Source organism: Prosopis cineraria, unplaced genomic scaffold (genome assembly GCF_029017545.1).
Source record: "Prosopis cineraria cultivar Desert tree isolate PC_DT_omini unplaced genomic scaffold, ASM2901754v1 PC1, whole genome shotgun sequence".
In the NCBI taxonomy this organism is placed as follows: Eukaryota; Viridiplantae; Streptophyta; class Magnoliopsida; order Fabales; family Fabaceae; genus Prosopis; species Prosopis cineraria.
In genome coordinates this window covers 3,987,008-4,004,377 of record NW_026555332.1, presented here as the reverse complement: position 1 = coordinate 4,004,377, position 17,370 = coordinate 3,987,008, and the positions used below count along the sequence as shown (strand labels likewise).

The window sequence follows — 17,370 nt, the reverse complement described above, 5'->3', positions numbered from 1 at the left end:
ACAAAATATTCTAGCTTGTATGTACACATATTTTTTAACAAGACATTACTTTTTTAATGAACCAATCAGAGCAATAATCACCTGCTTCCAGTAATTTTAGTTTCTGCGTACCAAGCTAATACCTAATTTTAATAAATAAATGGAGCATGCTGAATTCATTTTCATTCCTAAAATCAATGGATTTTTTCCTTTCCTTACTTTCTTAGTTTCTGCGTACCAAGCTAATACCTAATTTTAATAAATAAATGGAGCATGTTGAATTCATTTTCATCCCTAAAATCAATGAATTTTATCACTTACATTTGTCTTTCTATTGAAATTAATCATGTTTGAAGCATGATTAAGTATTAAATAAAGACAATTATTCTAATGATAATTCAAATATTAGCTCGCTGTATTATAAGAAATCAGTTCTCCTCATTAGTTATAACCCTAGTTAGTTATATCGTTTCGGCCAAAAAAAAGTTAGTTATATCATCTAATTTTATTCATTTCATAGTTTCATATTAATTATAACTATCTTTGAGTCAAATATAACTTTGGCGAGTGAATTCTATAAGTGCTGTTATTGTACATGGGTAGTATAGATTGAAATTGAATGATCTTAAATCTCAATTAGTGAAAACGAGATATTTTCAATGTTTAAGCACCATACGTAAAATCTAGACAACAAAAGCATAATGGATAAAACACTATTCATACATTATAAAAAATACTATATAAGCATGTAAATAAATCCAATAGTTTATTTTGAATTGAAATTATATTAAGTAAACAATAAAAGATAACTATTGTATTCCTTCTATTTCAAATTATAAAATAATTTAAGATAAAATTACGTATATTAATAAAGTTCAATAATAACTATTTAAATCTACACATATAATTACTACTCTATGATAATTTCAACTATCTTTGCTTGAAGAGTAATATAAACAAAATATAATTAATGTAATACTATTTTTATCAATTATTTTATATTTTATGATAACAAAACAACTCAAAAATTATGTTATAATTGGAGATGAAGTAATATTTATTAATTATCATCAAAAAATAAACTTAATATAATATTTTTTTTAAAAATTGTTTTATATTTTACGGTAACAAAATAATTTATAATTAGAGACGAAGTAACATTTATTCATTATCTTCACCAATATATATTAATATTAATAAAGTCCCTAATTGACTGCTTCCAGTAGCAAACAGACAATAGCGAGACAGAGTTAAAAAAAAGGTAAAAATGCTAAGCAGCGAGAGAGATGACGTCATTAAAAGCACGTGGGGGCGCGTTTGAAGTGAAGGACCCTCCAACGCATCGGCTCCCTCAGGCGGCGGAGGAAGCGCTGGTTTCCCTCAATCAGTCAAATATCAAGCCACGCACTCGCGTCGCGTGGGGTTTAATCTTAGGGCTGACATGGCGATTCCTCTTCCGGCACATTCTCATGCGCACATTCTCCAACTCTCATTCACCATGACCCCACTCAAGTTTTTTTTTTTTTTGGGCTTAAGACCCAACTCAAGTTTGATGGCCACACTAGTCAACTGGTGGATCGGTATAGTCAAGAGTATTGAAGAAAGAAATCACATCTAATAATTAAAAAATATATTTAAAATATACAAAATTAGAAATATGAGTAATGACTTTAGATAGATTTGATGAAATAGATTATCCTCAAACACACTTATATAAAAACTTGATATAGAATCAAGAGTCGTTCAAAATGAGACAAAATAATGATATGAAAACAGAAATGAAGAAAATAAGGCAATGGCAGGAGGAAAAAAAATGAAAGATGAAAAGCTAAAAATACGAAATTAAAAAAAAAAGAAAGATATAGAGGGAATAAGTGAAATATTAGAGAAAGAAGCCCCAGTAATATATAAAGTCGGAATATGCATCACCAATTTGCTTAAATTATTTTACTAAAGCAGACAATTCTCTAGCAGGCTTGATGTAAAAAAAAAAAAAAAAATCTGACAAAGGGTTTTAGAAGGGTTGATCTTGACCAGATTGGATCAAGCAATGTCGTTTTAAGTTGAAAAAAAATAATACCAGCAGTTCTTTATCTTTGTGCTTTGACAAACCTGCTTTATTGGATTACGTGTGGTTTATATATTAATATTTTATTTACTTGTGATTTTTTATTTAATATTATTCTTTTCAGAATTATATATTAATATTTTTATATATTTTAATAACGATGATTGTGTTACTTTTAAATAGATAACTTACCCTTAAATTAGTGTGTCGACTGATTTGATGAGAAGTCTTTTCATTATTTCAAGCAATAGTTATTATTAATATGACTCACTTAGCACACACATTGTTTATTAATGGACCCATTACAAGGTGCTCACATCATTTATATAAAAACCATGTATGCGATCAAGTGGGTGTGGCAGATGATAATATTGTCTAGAAGAGCATAATATGAACAACTTGAAAAAAAAAAAAAAAACCACCTTCATGTGGTTTAGTTGATATTTGTTCATCAATTGTTAATTTTATTTATTTATAAATAAATTTTTATTAAATTTTGAATACAAAATTCAGCAAATATTTGTCATCATTTCTTCAAACAACCTCCGTTCTTGTATATTAGGTGTTTTTTAAAAGTACAATTTGATCTACTTTATAAATTATTAACTGATATGATTGTTTTGTTTTAAATTAAAATTTTTAAACTATTTTTAAAAAATAAGAGAAAGGGAGACAAAAAAATAATATTATGTGATTTCTCATTTTTTGTTTGAAGATTATATTTAAAATTTTACTTATTTTTATTTTTTATATTTTTATTATAATGATATTGAGGATGAGGTTGGCGGAAGTGCACTGTAATATGTAACATTGTGATAGTCCATGATGACCAAAAAACACTGTCACAATTGACTACGTTAGCCATAAAGATTGACCGCGAGGACTCGCCCCATGTGCTGCCAGCACCCATGCCCTTGCCCTTCAGAATTTCGAAGACACATTTCAAAGATTAGATCATAGTTGACGAGAAAATGCATGGCGTTGAATGGTTACCACTTGCTACTCATTTTATCTTTTCACGATCATCAGGATTGGGTATTAAATACGAACATTTTAATGCACGTCTCTGTCACTCTCTGTCTCTGCTTCCACATCTGTCTCTGTGTCTTTGCTTCCACACCCGTCTTATCATTTTGGTAAATGCACATAGTTTGGTTGATCTGCCATTTGCTTTGAATCTCTGGCACTAAAATTAAGATCCAGTCGGGGAAACCTGAGACTGTTTTGGCATTTACGTTTCTTGGAAGCATTTCCCGCGAATTCCCATGTGAATTACTCATCTCCCCTTATTTTCTATTTCTACCTGGTTTTCTTCAAGATTTTCCAAGCAAGCAGCCGAAAGGCTAGAAAACCCCGAAATTTTTGGTTACTCTTTCTGGGCTTTTTCTCATAGATTCATGGGTTATTCTCTATTATTTGTTCTCTTACTTTTATCAATTTTCATTAAACTTTGTTTAGCCATCTCTCTACCCCCTATCGAAGAACAAGAGAGAGATAAGATAACCCATTTACCAGGACAGCCAAAAAATGTAGGATTTGCTCAGTACTCTGGTTATGTGACTGTGAATGAGCAAGCAGGGAGAGCATTATTTTATTGGTTGATCGAGTCGCCTGCAAGTCGTGGACCCGAGTCCAGGCCACTTGTTTTATGGCTTAATGGTGGTCCTGGATGCTCATCCATTGCTTATGGTGCGACTGAAGAGATTGGCCCTTTTCGAATTAGTTCTGATGGGAAGTCACTTTACTTGAATCCTTATGCTTGGAACAATTGTAAGTGTAAATTCCCGCACTCTTTACTGTTGGCTTTAAGTTTTTCTGATTGAAATAAGATGTGGATGTACTCTTTTGAAATCCTTGCCCAGTGCTGAGCTTCTCCCTGCAATATATAATTAGTGCTTGTATGTTTGGGCATTGCAGTGGCAAATATACTTTTCCTTGAGTCTCCTGCTGGTGTGGGTTTTTCATATTCCAATGAAACATCAGATCTGTACACGGCGGGTGACCAGAGAACAGGTAGTTTTGTTGTAACATTTGTAAGAGTGACGCTTATGGAGGGTGAATAATTCGTGCGTGTTTTTCCTGTTTTGGTCAGTCCTAGGTATTATTTGACATATATTGTGAGATTTGTAATCTGGCTCTTTTGACTTTGCAGCTGAAGATGCTTATACATTTCTTGTTAACTGGTTTGAAAGATTTCCTCAATACAAGTATAGAGATTTTTACATTGCTGGAGAAAGTTATGCAGGTCCTTCTTCAATTCATATATCAGTTTTTTTTCCCTCCAAATGATTTTTTTCGTAGAATTAATTATCAAATATTTTGTTTTTACAATTCTGTCAGGTCACTATGTCCCTCAGTTGGCCCAACTTGTTTACCAAAAAAACAAGGGAGTCCAGAAGCCAACTATAAATTTAAAGGGATTTATGGTAAGATTGTGAGATACATGAAAACAGTGATAATTTTATGTTATCTTGTATTTATGGAGAGGCCGCTATTTTGTTTAATAATCATCTGATGAGTTTCAATTTTTACCTATTTAAGGTTGGAAACGCTGTTACTGATGATTACAATGATTATGTTGGCACGTTTGAGTACTGGTGGACCCATGGTTTGATTTCAGATTCCTCATATAAGATGCTGCAAATGGCCTGTAACTTTGGATCCTCCCAACATCCATCAATGCAGTGCAAGGAGGCTCTAAGAGATGCAGTTTTAGAGCAGGGAAACATTGACCCATATAGCATTTATACGCGGCCATGCAATGATACTGCTTCACTCAAGCACAGCTTGGGTGGTCGCTATGTAAGCTCTTCTATCAACTCATTCAGTTTTCTTGAAAACGCAGGATATGTCTACTTGTAAACCCTTACATGCTGTTGAACTTGTAGAGGGGGAATCAGAGATGTCCTATCTTACAAGCAGGAAAATAGCTTCTTACTTTTGTTTTTGCAATCAAGAAGTTTCTACAAATGAAACTCTCTAAATGAAACTTCCTCCAGAGTATTTTTTTGGTAGTCAGAAGGTTTTTGACTTTCTGCCTGTGGTGGAAGCTCTTGGAACTAAAACTAGTGGGGAATGTTATGGAAATTTGGGATTTCTATTAGAATCTTCAGTTTGCAGGAGTATTAAAGGTGAGGATGGTCTATGGTGGGGCTCTACACCTGAGAGACCCAACAGAAAACGTGCTACATATGTTGTATTTCCTAAATGTTGCAATGTATAGGTTTTCAATCCTAAATCCAAGCAAGCATTCTTCAATTCTTTTTAACTGTAGAGACATATGGACTTGGGATTTTAAAGTCGTTCTCCTTGGTTCTAATTATCCAGTCTTCAAATTTTGTTTATTCCTGTGATGCCATTCTCCTACCATAAATCTCTCCGTTTATCTATAAACTTCACTTGTGATTCTGAAGATAATATATCATAATTCCAGAACATGCCCTCACTTAGACAAAATCAGCCCTAACAAAGGGAAATAAAGGAACAGAATGAACAACGAAGTAATATTTTTAGAACAGATATCTTTTGCAGGAAGCAAGTTCGGAAATGTTCCACCTAGTCATGTAATTTTAATGCAACTGATTTGATCTATCCTTTAACATTCAAATTATTTGTAATGTAAAGATATGGCATTGACTATTCAAACGATTTATTTATCTTTTCTTAATGCTTGCCATTGACTTCTGAACCCAGCCATGGATGTCTCGAGCTTATGACCCTTGTACTGAGAGGTATTCAGCCTCGTACTTCAATCATCCTGAGGTTCAGAAGGCACTCCATGCCAATGTAACTAACATCCCATATTCATGGAAAACATGCAGGTTTACTAATACAAACTAATGTAAGATTTGAGATATCCCAAGAGATCAATTCTATTGGAATTTTGACTTTAGATTTTTTTTTTTTTAACAGTGGCATTGTTGGAGACAACTGGGCGGATTCTCCACTATCCATGCTTCCAATATATCAAGAACTCATTGGTGCTGGTCTAAAGATTTGGGTATACAGGTAAGCTTACCCGTGTTTTGTCAATTCTGTAACTCTAGTGCTACTGCTAATAATGGGTTTTGGAATTGCCTAACTTTAGTAGGAAATCATTCTAGTTTATAGACAAAAAAAAAATAAAAATAAAAATAAAAAACATTGTTAAAATATCTGACAGAGCTGGTCTAAGCTTACTGTTCCAGAGGACTTTAGCTTGTGTTCCATCGAACTCCCTCCGAAGATAGAAAGAATAAAAATGGGATGAATGGAAATAATCCTGCAGGGTTCTATGGACCATATGCCTAGTTTCTTTGTATTCCTATGGACTCAGGGCACGCTAAATCAATGTCCATAGGTGGTTATGAGGTTGCATTTGCCTAAAGCTACAATTGACCTGCCTAAGCCTATAAAGTCCTTACTGGAGTTTATAAATGCATTAGTAGCATCTGCAAGTTTGCAGACTAAAATGTGGAATTTGTCCAACACAGCCCCTAGTCTCATAATTATTTCTCTCGGATCAAGCATAGTGAGATTCAGGTGGACCTTAATTGGTCCGCCTTCTCCACACAAAGCTCTCCTATATTGTGCTTAGGAGACTTAGCTGATTAGCTGTTTCAATATTATCAGAACATTCTGAATATGTTTAGGCTTGCAATGTTCAACATTTAATTTAGCTTATTGGGCAACATTTTTTGTTGCATACCTTTTTATTCAGACCAGTCTTTGGGTTCCGGGATAGAAAACTAAATGACACAAGGTAGATATAGAACAATTCTAAAAGTTGATTGCCAAGTAGAACTTGTCTGCTCAATCTTCTATGTTTCATCAATCTAGGATCTTACTGATCTTGTCTACACCTTCAAGCTTGATTGAGAATATATGAATGACATGATCTATGAATTCCACCTAACCAGATGCAGTGAAATTATTCTAATCCTTCATGAGCATCTGTCTATTACATAGCTTTCTGATAAAAACTAGTTAGGTTTGTCCTGATGTTGGTGTTCTTTTTTTAATGAAAAATTTATATATGTGATGTTTTCTTTTCTTGAGGCCAATGATATGTGATTCTGAAGATCATTTACTTTGAATTCGTCAAAAACAAAAATGTTTCAGTTACTTCAGTCTAGGTTTTCTGTCAATATCGTTTCCAGCTACGCCTTCACTGGTTATTGACTTGCAATAAACACTTGGCCTCTTTGAATCCCTTTTCTCAAGTTCTGACCATTCAACAATTTGTCTTGTTTTACAACTGCACATCTTATATCTTATAATTGTCATCTTGTCTTATTTTTTGGATGAAGTGAAATATCTTTATTTCTGGACCATCTTTCCAAGTGTTACCAATCATTATCCCATTCAGGGTCATTGCCTTTATTTTATTTGTACATTATTCCTGTAATATTATCCATTTTGGTTTATCAAGAATTTTAGGGCAGTGCCGTAGTCTCCGACATTGCTCTTTTATGTGAAAAATGCAGATTATTTGTGTTTTTTTTTTTTGGCCGACAGATTATTTGTGTTGTTACCAATATATATTTGCTGTTTGAAACTGAAATATAGTATTTTCATAATTTTGGTTCAATTTATAACTGGGTTGATTCCTTATCGAAGTGGAGACACTGACTCCGTGGTTCCAGTAACTGCCACGCGATATTCTATTGACGCATTGAAACTTCCCACTATCACCAATTGGTACCCTTGGTATGACAATGGCAAGGTTGGTCCTCATTACTTACAGTATAATCATGTCAATTTGAGTCTTCCGGAGTGATAAAAAATAACTGTAGATAATAGATTGGGAGATAAAGAGAACAGAGATGAGTATAAAGAAAAAAAGTAAATCCCATGTATAGCCACACTCTTTTATTCACTGTCTTCGAGAATGAATTCTTGCATATTTGTAAAAAATTCTAATTTGCAACTCTATCCTTGTTTGCTTGCAGTTTTGGAAAAAAAGTAATTAAAAAATCTATTTATGATGCAATTGGGATAAAGTTTTATTATATGATATGATTCGAAAGTTTTATCTTCAAACTTAAACTCCCCTATGGATAAATAATTACTTCAAGTATTAACATGTATAAATAAATTGAACCTTGAGAACTTTCAGAAAATTTTGTTAGTTTCTAAAAGCTGGAAACCTGGAATCTAAAAAGGCCTTGTACTACTATCTGCTGAAATTTTCTAGTTTTTGGTGAAGGTTGGTGGATGGAGCCAAGTTTATGAAGGGCTTACGTTGGTTACAGTAACAGGAGCTGGACATGAAGTTCCACTTCATCGACCTCGCCAAGCATTCATTCTTTTCAGGTCATTCTTGGAGAACAAGCCCATGCCAAGTTAAACTGAACTGTGTTCATTTCAAGCTGATAGATTACAAACCTTCACAGTATACATCAATAAATTTCTTTCATATTCATTAGGAAAATAAGATTGAAATAACAATTTGGTCACAGCTTTATGAAACTTGTTTTAGTTTTTGAAAATTAGTGAGTATATAAGTTATTAATGCTTGAAAATAATAGGCTTGTCGTGTGCCACTCCTTTTGGGATTCTTGATCTGCTTGACAAAAGGACTAATTATCCGATGGGTTTATTATTTTCAGTTATTGACTTCTCTGTATTCATTGATTTGTGGAGGCTCTTAATAATTTATGGACCAAATTGTTAGTTCAGTCAAAAGCTCAAAATCATTCATATACATGGAGTGGGAAGCAACGCTATAAAGAACGCATTCCTCATGAGTTGACTGGAAGGTCAAGGAGTTTTATCCAAGGCACTTTTCCTTTGGTAAAAGGTGGCATGTGGCTGTATTTATTCTTTGTAATCATAAGATTATTCTCTCTGTGACTCTCTGTCCTCTTCATTGCAGTTGAGGAATGGGAACTTGAAATTTTTTTTTTCCTTTTTAAGTTTTGCAGATACACATTAAAAAAGAGAGTAATAAAAAGGTTGAAACTGTTCCTGAGATTTATTTCTTATCTTAATTCTCATTTATTTTATTGTTTTAAATCTCTTTTTGATTCTGCTATTTACATTCAATTCGTGAATGCAAAAGGTCTAGACTTTTTGAGAAGGATGAATAGTTTGCAGGTTCTAAATTTCCTGTCGTTAATTGTGCCACGAAAGATTACTGGCTTTCTGCTGCTATATCTTAGCTTGCATGATCACTGCTCTTATTCAAAACCATTCCCTCATCTTCTAAATTCACATGGCACATTATTGGGTTGTGAATGTGCACTTGTAAAATCTTTAAGCTTCCAGAAGACTTTTCGTGCATGGGTGAGATTTCTGAGAAAGAAATGTAGAATGATGATCCTGAAAGAAAGTTTGTTCTCAAATAACGAGAAGCTGCATTTGCTTGCCATTTCAAAACCTGAAAAGATTAAATTGCTGATATAATATATTTATGATGGACGTATTAATTTGTTTTTCTTTTAATATTATAATTTCTATTGTTCGTGGGTCTTTGTAGAAACTTGAAAAAGCATAACTGATGTAGCATTGACAGGATGCTAGCAATTTGTGCATTATTCTAGTCAGAATGGAATATTTTGCACAATCTCAAAAGCTGAATATATTGAACTTGTTGATGCAACAATATAGTATAGTGTAGAAAAAATGCCATGGAAAAAAAATTTAGTACTTACAACTACTTGGAGTTAGGTTTAATGAAAATGATTAATTCTTCATAATATATCGAATTAAAATTTAAATTTCTACCTAAAGAGTTGTCTATATTTAATGTATATTTGGAAATTGATTGCCTTTAAATCCGATAGGAAGACAATTGTGAAAATGAGACAAGTGTATGGGTATTAAAGCATTAATATTTGTGATGGACGATTAAGGAGGTTACTGTAGAATATTGACAAGCACTCTAAAATAGGAATTATGGTTTAGTGGATCCAGAGAGAACACTGGACGAATAAGAAGATATCAGAAGATAAGAAAGTAGCTCGCTAGGGCATCTTATATATTCAATATACACGCGCATAGTGTATACCCAATCCTGGTCCATAATATAAATATAAATCTTTGCTTCTTGACTAAGTTCCAAGGGGTCCATCACTCTAGAGAATCATCTTCTGCAATTACGATAAAGGTCATTAATTTTTTTTTTGGGTGAAAAGAAAGGTAATTAATTTACTTTTTTTTAAATTAATAGTAACAACTGCAAATAAAAGTCATACAGGAAAATGAAAAACAACAGATAAAGAGTTGCAATTATTTAAACTTTTCCACAATTGCTTCCAATTGCTTGTGCATTTTTCTAACCAATGACTTTTGAAGAGATTTAGTAGATGATTCAAATCAGTTTTGAGCATCAAAATCTCAGGATCTGAATTTCTTCCATCAAGAATACTTTTAATTGTCTTTGAATTATTGAAAGCAAGAATAATTTTAATTAATTTACTTATACTGATATCTCAATGCATGTTAGGTCCTTTTTATCTCATATTGTTTATATGTGTTTGTAACATGATAAATATACAATTATTGTACTGCACATTGATGTGATTATTACTTGTTTTTTGTAATTTATGCATTTTAAAAAAAATGAATTTCTATTCAAATGTAGAGGATTTTTGAGTTAGTTTTAATTTTCAAAAATACATAAAAAGGACATCCATGTCTTCTTCTCTTGTGCATCTAAGGTAGCTATAATTAAGGAGGGCCTCCAAGAATAAACAATTCCCTGATCATTGTATAATCTGGGATTAATTAAACTCCCGGTGATTATAATATTATAAATGGCATCTAAAAGGGCAATTTGGTCACTCTGAACACACCCACACACTTGTTTATTATAATATCATCCGGTACAAAAATTCTGAGTCGTTTTCACATGCTTGCTTTATCTAAAGTTTCAGATCACCACCCTATAATTATGCAGACAAAGAAAGCATGCCGATCATCAATATCAAAAGACAGACAGTAGACAAGAAAAGAGAAAACTCGAAATTCTCGAACCCAGACAGACCGCATATATACGATCAAAGCCCAGAAGCGTCGTCGTCGTCGTCGTCGTTTAGAGAAAGAAGAAGACGATGTATCGATTCAGCAACACGGTGATAGGGTTCCTAAACCTGTTCACTCTGCTAGCATCGATCCCCATAATAGGAGCAGGACTGTGGATGGCGAGGAGCAGTACAACGTGCGAGAACTTCTTACAGACACCACTTCTGGTCATAGGTTTCGTGGTTCTGGTGATATCTCTGGCGGGCTTCATCGGAGCATGCTTCCACGTGGCGTGCGCTCTGTGGCTGTACCTGGTGGTGATGCTGCTTCTGATAGTGACTCTGATTGGCCTGACGCTGTTCGGGTTCGCCGTGACGAGCCAGGGCGGCGGTGTGGAGGTTCCCGGCAGGGCCTATAAGGAGTTCCGGCTGGAGGGTTACTCGCCGTGGCTGAGGAACAGAATTAAGGACCCCAGGTATTGGAACACGATCAGAACATGTATTCTGGGTTCCAGGACTTGTGCTAAGCTTGCTTCTTGGACTCCTCTTGATTATATGCAGAGAGATATGTCTCCGATTCAGGTACGTTCATGTAAACACACACACATACACACACGTTATGATCTCATTCCTCCTCCTCCTCCTCTTCAATCACATCCATGGTTTTATTATTTCGTGAATCATACTGTGTTTGAGTGCTAGTCAAGTTTGTAACAAGTGGTTAATCAATTCAAATCTCGTCGGTGCATGTTGTGCAGTTTTATAGACTTGCTTGTTACTTTAATCAGATTCAGAGTACAGAGTAACAAAAATTAATTATGTTGAGCTAAATAATATATAATATATAGTCTGCTTTTCCAATTTTATTTTCTAGTAATAAAAGTAATATTTGGAGTGAAATTAGTGTTTATAGAGTGGGAGTCTGTGTTGTGTTTTATATGGAACATGAGATGGGAAGAATTGTATATGGCTGAGGATTTATAAATAGTATTCTTCATCCACTCTTAATTATAAAGTAAAGTTAACTAATTTCATGATGTTTTTTTAAAGTATGGTTGATATCTTAAGAAAATGTGACTTTTCAGTTTTACTCTTTATTAAAATTAATGATTATAATACATTGTTGTATAGAAATTAAAAGTATGTCGACAAAGTATTTCAATTAAAAGGGGCAAGATTATTGGAAAAAAAAATTTAACCACAATAATTTTACCTTATATTTAGGACTAATAAGTTTCAAATTTTTGTATAGGACTGGTGGAGAATATATATGCATATATAGATTTATATTTTTTTTATTAAATCACCTATGACTATAATTAATTCATAACTAGTCTCTATATTAGATTATGCTACCTGATCACAAATGAAGAAATAACGTTTTCTTTTTATTTAATCAAGAACATGACTTTGACGCATCTTCGTGCATGCTGAGTCATGATGACACTCTTTTTGATGTCTTTTAAAAAAAGCAGAGATATGATATGAATGCATATGCATATGTAACTCAACCTTGGTTCAATCCCTGAAGACCATATACACCAAAGAAGGCTAAAGGCAGAAAAGCATCTTTTATAATGAAATAGCGGATATTAGCCTATGAATTGCTGATCTAAAGTGACTTGGATTGTTTATAACTTTATCAAGATCAGTGGTAGAGTGTGTTTCTCATGGCTTATATATATCCATAATACACACACACACACATAGTATATGAGTTTGACCGCTTAAGAATGAAGCGACTAACATGCATATTTATCTATTTAAAACAGATAAGTTTGCATCTTCTCCAAAACTTGGATATGGTTTAAATGGACCACATAGCCTAATAAACTTTTAGAATTGTGTACTGTAGATGTAGATATTTTGTAGGGTGTGAAAAGGAAGAAACACAGAATATGGACAAGTGTGTGCTGAAAGAATCTGAATCTCTAACTCTATTGGGAAATTTTTACAGGACAAAAACATAAAAAAAAGGTTGATGCTCATTTTTTTTTTAAAGATTAGTCTTTTACTTCACAGTTTTGGCAATCTTGTTCCTGAAATTTGTTTGTAGTGCAACTAAATATATCTATCAAGTTTTTGTTATTTAATTACTAGTATATAATATAATTATCTTTAATAAAAAGATACATATATGTAATAAAAAATAATTTATAAATTTTAAAAAAAATTAATGATTTGGTCCTTATAGTTTTGACTTAATTGTAACTTAGTCCCTGAACTTTTACTCGTTATAACTCAGTCTCTGAAGTTTTGATTTGATGGTAAGAACTTTATTTTTTGTAATTTAGTCCCTGAAATTTCAATCTCTTAAATATTAGTTCCTATATTTTAAAAAATCAAAATTATAAAGATTAAAAATATTTTAAAATTTATTACTAATATTTTAAGTTATTAAATCCTTTTAATATTTATAAATATTATAAATATTAAAAGTTTAAAAACAATTAATCTTTATAATTTTATTTTTTTAAAATATAAAAACCACTATTTAAGAGGTTGAAACTTCAGAGATTAAATTGCAAGAGAAAAAAAATTTAAGGACTGATTTATAAGTGACTCAAAACTTCAAAAAGCGCGTTATAACAAGTCAAGGTTCAGGAATTAAATTATAACTAAATTAAAATTATAAGAATTAAATGATTAATTTTTTTAAATTTTAATTTAGCAAAACTCAGCCCCTTTATTAGCCTCTACACTTTCTCAGAATTACTAATCTCTGGGATTGTCATCAAGTAGACCAAAAAATTAAATGATTCGAATTTGACAATTGAGAGTTAAATCAAGGACGCAGCCTTTATTTTAGGAAATACTAATATCTGCGGCATAAATTTGAGTATTTTACAATTAAACCCTTGATATTTTAAATTGCATGTATCTTTGAATTTTAATGCCTGACACCCCTGCCCCCTTGGCTTCAAATATTTAGCCACCGACCCACGGCTCCTGACTTCACCAATGACTAGTGAGTACTGACTGCGTTGGCTGATCTTAAATAAAACATTATATTAACATGTTTAATATAATTTTTTTTAAAAAAAATAATGATCAATCTACTTTATAATATTGAATTTTTAAATATTTTAAGAATTATTAATTTTAAAAATAAAAAATCTTGCCTTGGTGATTGTGGGAGTGCAGTCAGGGTGCTGTAAGCCACCAACGGCATGTAACTACAACGAAGGGGAAGCAATGATGGAAAGCGAAGATGCAGACTGTTACAGGTGGAACAACTCGCCGAGTTTGCTGTGTTACGAGTGCGACTCGTGCAAGGCAGGGTGCTGGAGAGCATAAGGAGGGACTGGCACAAAGTGTCTGTGCTGAGCGTGGTCATGTTAGTGTTGCTCATCGGCATCTACTCTATCGGCTGCTGCGCCTTCCACAACACCCGACGTGCTCTCACCGATTACCCTTACGGCGAGAATCGCATGTCCAAAGTCAAACCCCGTTGGGACTATTACTGGTCCGTCTCTCTTCTCTCTCTCCTCATCCTCTTTTTATGCGCTTCAACGTTTATTTTTAATTTAATTTTAAAATATTTTTATTATTATATTATTAAAATAAAATTTTCTGAAAATTTTAAAAAAATTAATGCAAAGTATATTTAGATAATTATTTATAAAAATTATAATATTAAATTGAATCACTTAAATTATATATATACTGTTAAAATATTATAAAAAATTTTAAGATTAAATTAGATAGATATTACTTAAATTGATGATGAATTGATTTATTAAATTTTTTATTTTGATAGTAAGGGTATAAAAGCTGCTAACGAAAGCTTATATTGGTTGGGTTGGATGCAGGTGGAGATGGTGGCATGCCCGCAAAGAGCAGCTTTATTAGCACCAACCACACAAACACACCCACAGCCTCTTACCCTCTCTTCTCTCTCTTTCACTATTATCTTCTATGTAATTTTATCATCTACTTCTCTCTACCTTTCTCTTCTTTTTTAAGTACATTAACTTATGAGGGACTTGGAGTTTTTAATATATCTCCTTCTATATGATATGATTTGTAATTTCTCGCCTTTTCAATTTCATTTTTATTTTTTCTTTTGATTATTAATTTCTATATAAAATGTCACATATTTTGGTATATTGCAGTAAGAAAATGGTGCTTTTTTTTTTGCATTTTTAGATTTCTTAAAGATATCAAAATTATACAATCTTATAACATTTTTCTTTGAAATTTTAAAAAATACACTGTTTTTAATGATAAAAAAGAAAATACTAAATTAAATAGGTGAGATTTATAAATAACGTTAGAGGGAGATACCTTAGAGACTCTATACCCACTCTTGTACACAGAAACTTAATTTTAACTTTTTTTATATGCACCAGTTGCTTAGCTTTTAAAATCTGTGTGGATGGGAAGGATGAAGGAATAACGCATCTCCCAAATTGCTTTGCTTTATGGAATGAAAACCCAATACCACTCCACTATATTATTGCCTTTCATTTAACAAACACGAATCTTAGGCTTTAATGTTTTTAGAGGGTTTTAGCATTTTTTATTACGCACGTGTATTCTCATATTAAATGTAACTTTGTTTGGGATAGGTTGGATATTAAATATGGGTACATCTAATAAGATTAATGAATCAAATTTTGATTCATCAAGTTGTTAAAAATTCGTTTCTTCTACTAAATTCAATGCTTGTCATTAGAAGACTTTAATATCTGAGAAACAACGGGTAAGAATTTTTCATGAAATAAATATCATGGTTCTATCAATGAAAGTTGGGTTTAGTAGAAATTATTAGTCTATTACAATATGATAAATTAAAATTTAAATTTTTATTATAAAAAATATTCATATTTAATGTTTGATTGTATTTGAAGGGTAACATGTAAGCACTTGTATTTTGACTCTATCTGAATATCCTCAATTATCATACCTACAATCTATGATCCAAAATACAACACCTAATCACAAAAAGAACAATAGTGCAGGTAAGACAAAATATACACCCCCACGTTGGCAATCTCAAATTTAAATACATATAATAAATCAAGATAACGGAGGCCTAAAGTTAGGAATTAATATTCCCAAACCTTCGACACTTTCTCTTTATCCTGACTTAAGTTAGCTCATGTAAATATTAAAAAGAGAGGAATAAATATAATTACTTAATAATCAAAATTAATTTAACTTGTACACATGCAAGTCAATTAATTATAAGGATGTAAGTGACATAACAATAATTTTAGAAGTTTGTATTATTTCAAATATTATTCGTAGCCACGATACTAACAATCATGTGGTCGAGTATAATGACAAATTATATTTCACATTAGTAACAATCATGTGGATTAAACATCACATGATGCAAGAGGCACAATACTAATAACTATGTGCCCTTAAAAATGATATGTATAATCAACTCCATCTTTATAGTCTCCTGATACCTCCGATATGAAATCGTGGGCTATTTACTTTGAGGGGTTCGTTCATGTGATTCGATTATTCAAGTCTTCCATTTATGAGGAACTACTTGTCTAAGACTATTACACTCATTTATGGTTCATGATTTTCTCCAAATTGCATGCTATAGGGTGTCTTGCTCCTCAGCTAGCATCATCATTGAACAAGTAAAAATTAGTTAAGTTTAAGTTCCTTTTTAAACCATAGGACAACTCCTTATAGAATAAGTAAGACAATATATAAAAATGCAAGCCATCAAACTCTAAATGGCAGCATCATCATTAAACTCTCATCTCATATAATCAAGTAATGCCACACATACTTATAGCATATGCATTTACTCATCAAATTTTCAAGTATTGAATTCAAACATTTCTCAAGCCTCAAACTTTTTTCACGTTAAATTCTACACTTAGCGTCATGCACTTTTTGCAATCACATACACTGTTATTAATTTCATTCACATCACATCATTATAACTCTTTTCTCATGGTCATGCCCAAACAAGGCATCCATCAAAATTTGACATACAAGATCATTTTACTAATATTATTTGAACCATCAATTCATGCCACAATTACATTTTAGTACATGTTCAAAGTATACTCTTCTTTTTTTTTTAAAAAAAATAAGTTATAAATATCTATAACTAATTAACAAAACAATGCACAAATTAAATTTTTTTAGATTATCTCAAACTTTTGAGAGGTCAAAGGTTTATCCCTCAATAACAAACACTTCTAAAATTCTATCAAGCTCAAATGATGCCGAAAATAATTAATCTCCTTATTTATCTGTTTTTTCAACCTCCTTGCTGGTCTATATAAGCATTTCAACAATGCTTGAAGACTTCAATTTCAAAGAATTCAAATCCTAAAAGTCCCAAAAGGATCATAGGTGTTCAAGGTTCGAACTGTGAGGGAGAAAATTGAATGAAATGAC

General features: G+C 32.2%; 2 protein-coding genes across 9 annotated transcripts; both read left to right on the top strand.

Annotated features, from left to right (window-relative positions):
- Window positions 1-3,026: 3,026 nt before the first annotated feature.
- LOC129315078 (serine carboxypeptidase-like 27) lies at window positions 3,027-9,001 on the top strand. Of its 8 annotated transcripts, none has more exons than XM_054958601.1 (10): window positions 3,047-3,817; window positions 3,965-4,060; window positions 4,200-4,292; window positions 4,388-4,473; window positions 4,589-4,849; window positions 5,741-5,868; window positions 5,960-6,055; window positions 7,646-7,751; window positions 8,235-8,341; window positions 8,708-9,001. In XM_054958601.1, exons 1-10 carry the CDS (start codon window positions 3,445-3,447, stop codon window positions 8,778-8,780), a joined length of 1,419 nt encoding a protein of 472 aa, XP_054814576.1. In that variant the 5' UTR covers window positions 3,047-3,444; the 3' UTR covers window positions 8,781-9,001. The 8 variants fall into 8 exon arrangements, 6 of the variants coding, with proteins under 6 accessions (XP_054814598.1, XP_054814621.1, XP_054814608.1 ...); XM_054958617.1 differs by having other exon boundaries at window positions 3,049-3,817; window positions 8,638-9,001; XR_008594379.1 differs by lacking the exon at window positions 7,646-7,751 and having other exon boundaries at window positions 3,042-3,817.
- A 1,884-nt stretch (window positions 9,002-10,885) lies between these two features.
- LOC129305713 (tetraspanin-6-like) lies at window positions 10,886-15,010 on the top strand. The gene is given in 4 exon segments (XM_054945726.1): window positions 10,886-11,574; window positions 14,137-14,272; window positions 14,275-14,458; window positions 14,805-15,010. Coding segments are annotated over 4 exon segments (852 nt in total). The 5' UTR covers window positions 10,886-11,082; the 3' UTR covers window positions 14,845-15,010.
- The last annotated feature ends 2,360 nt before the right edge of the window (window positions 15,011-17,370 follow it).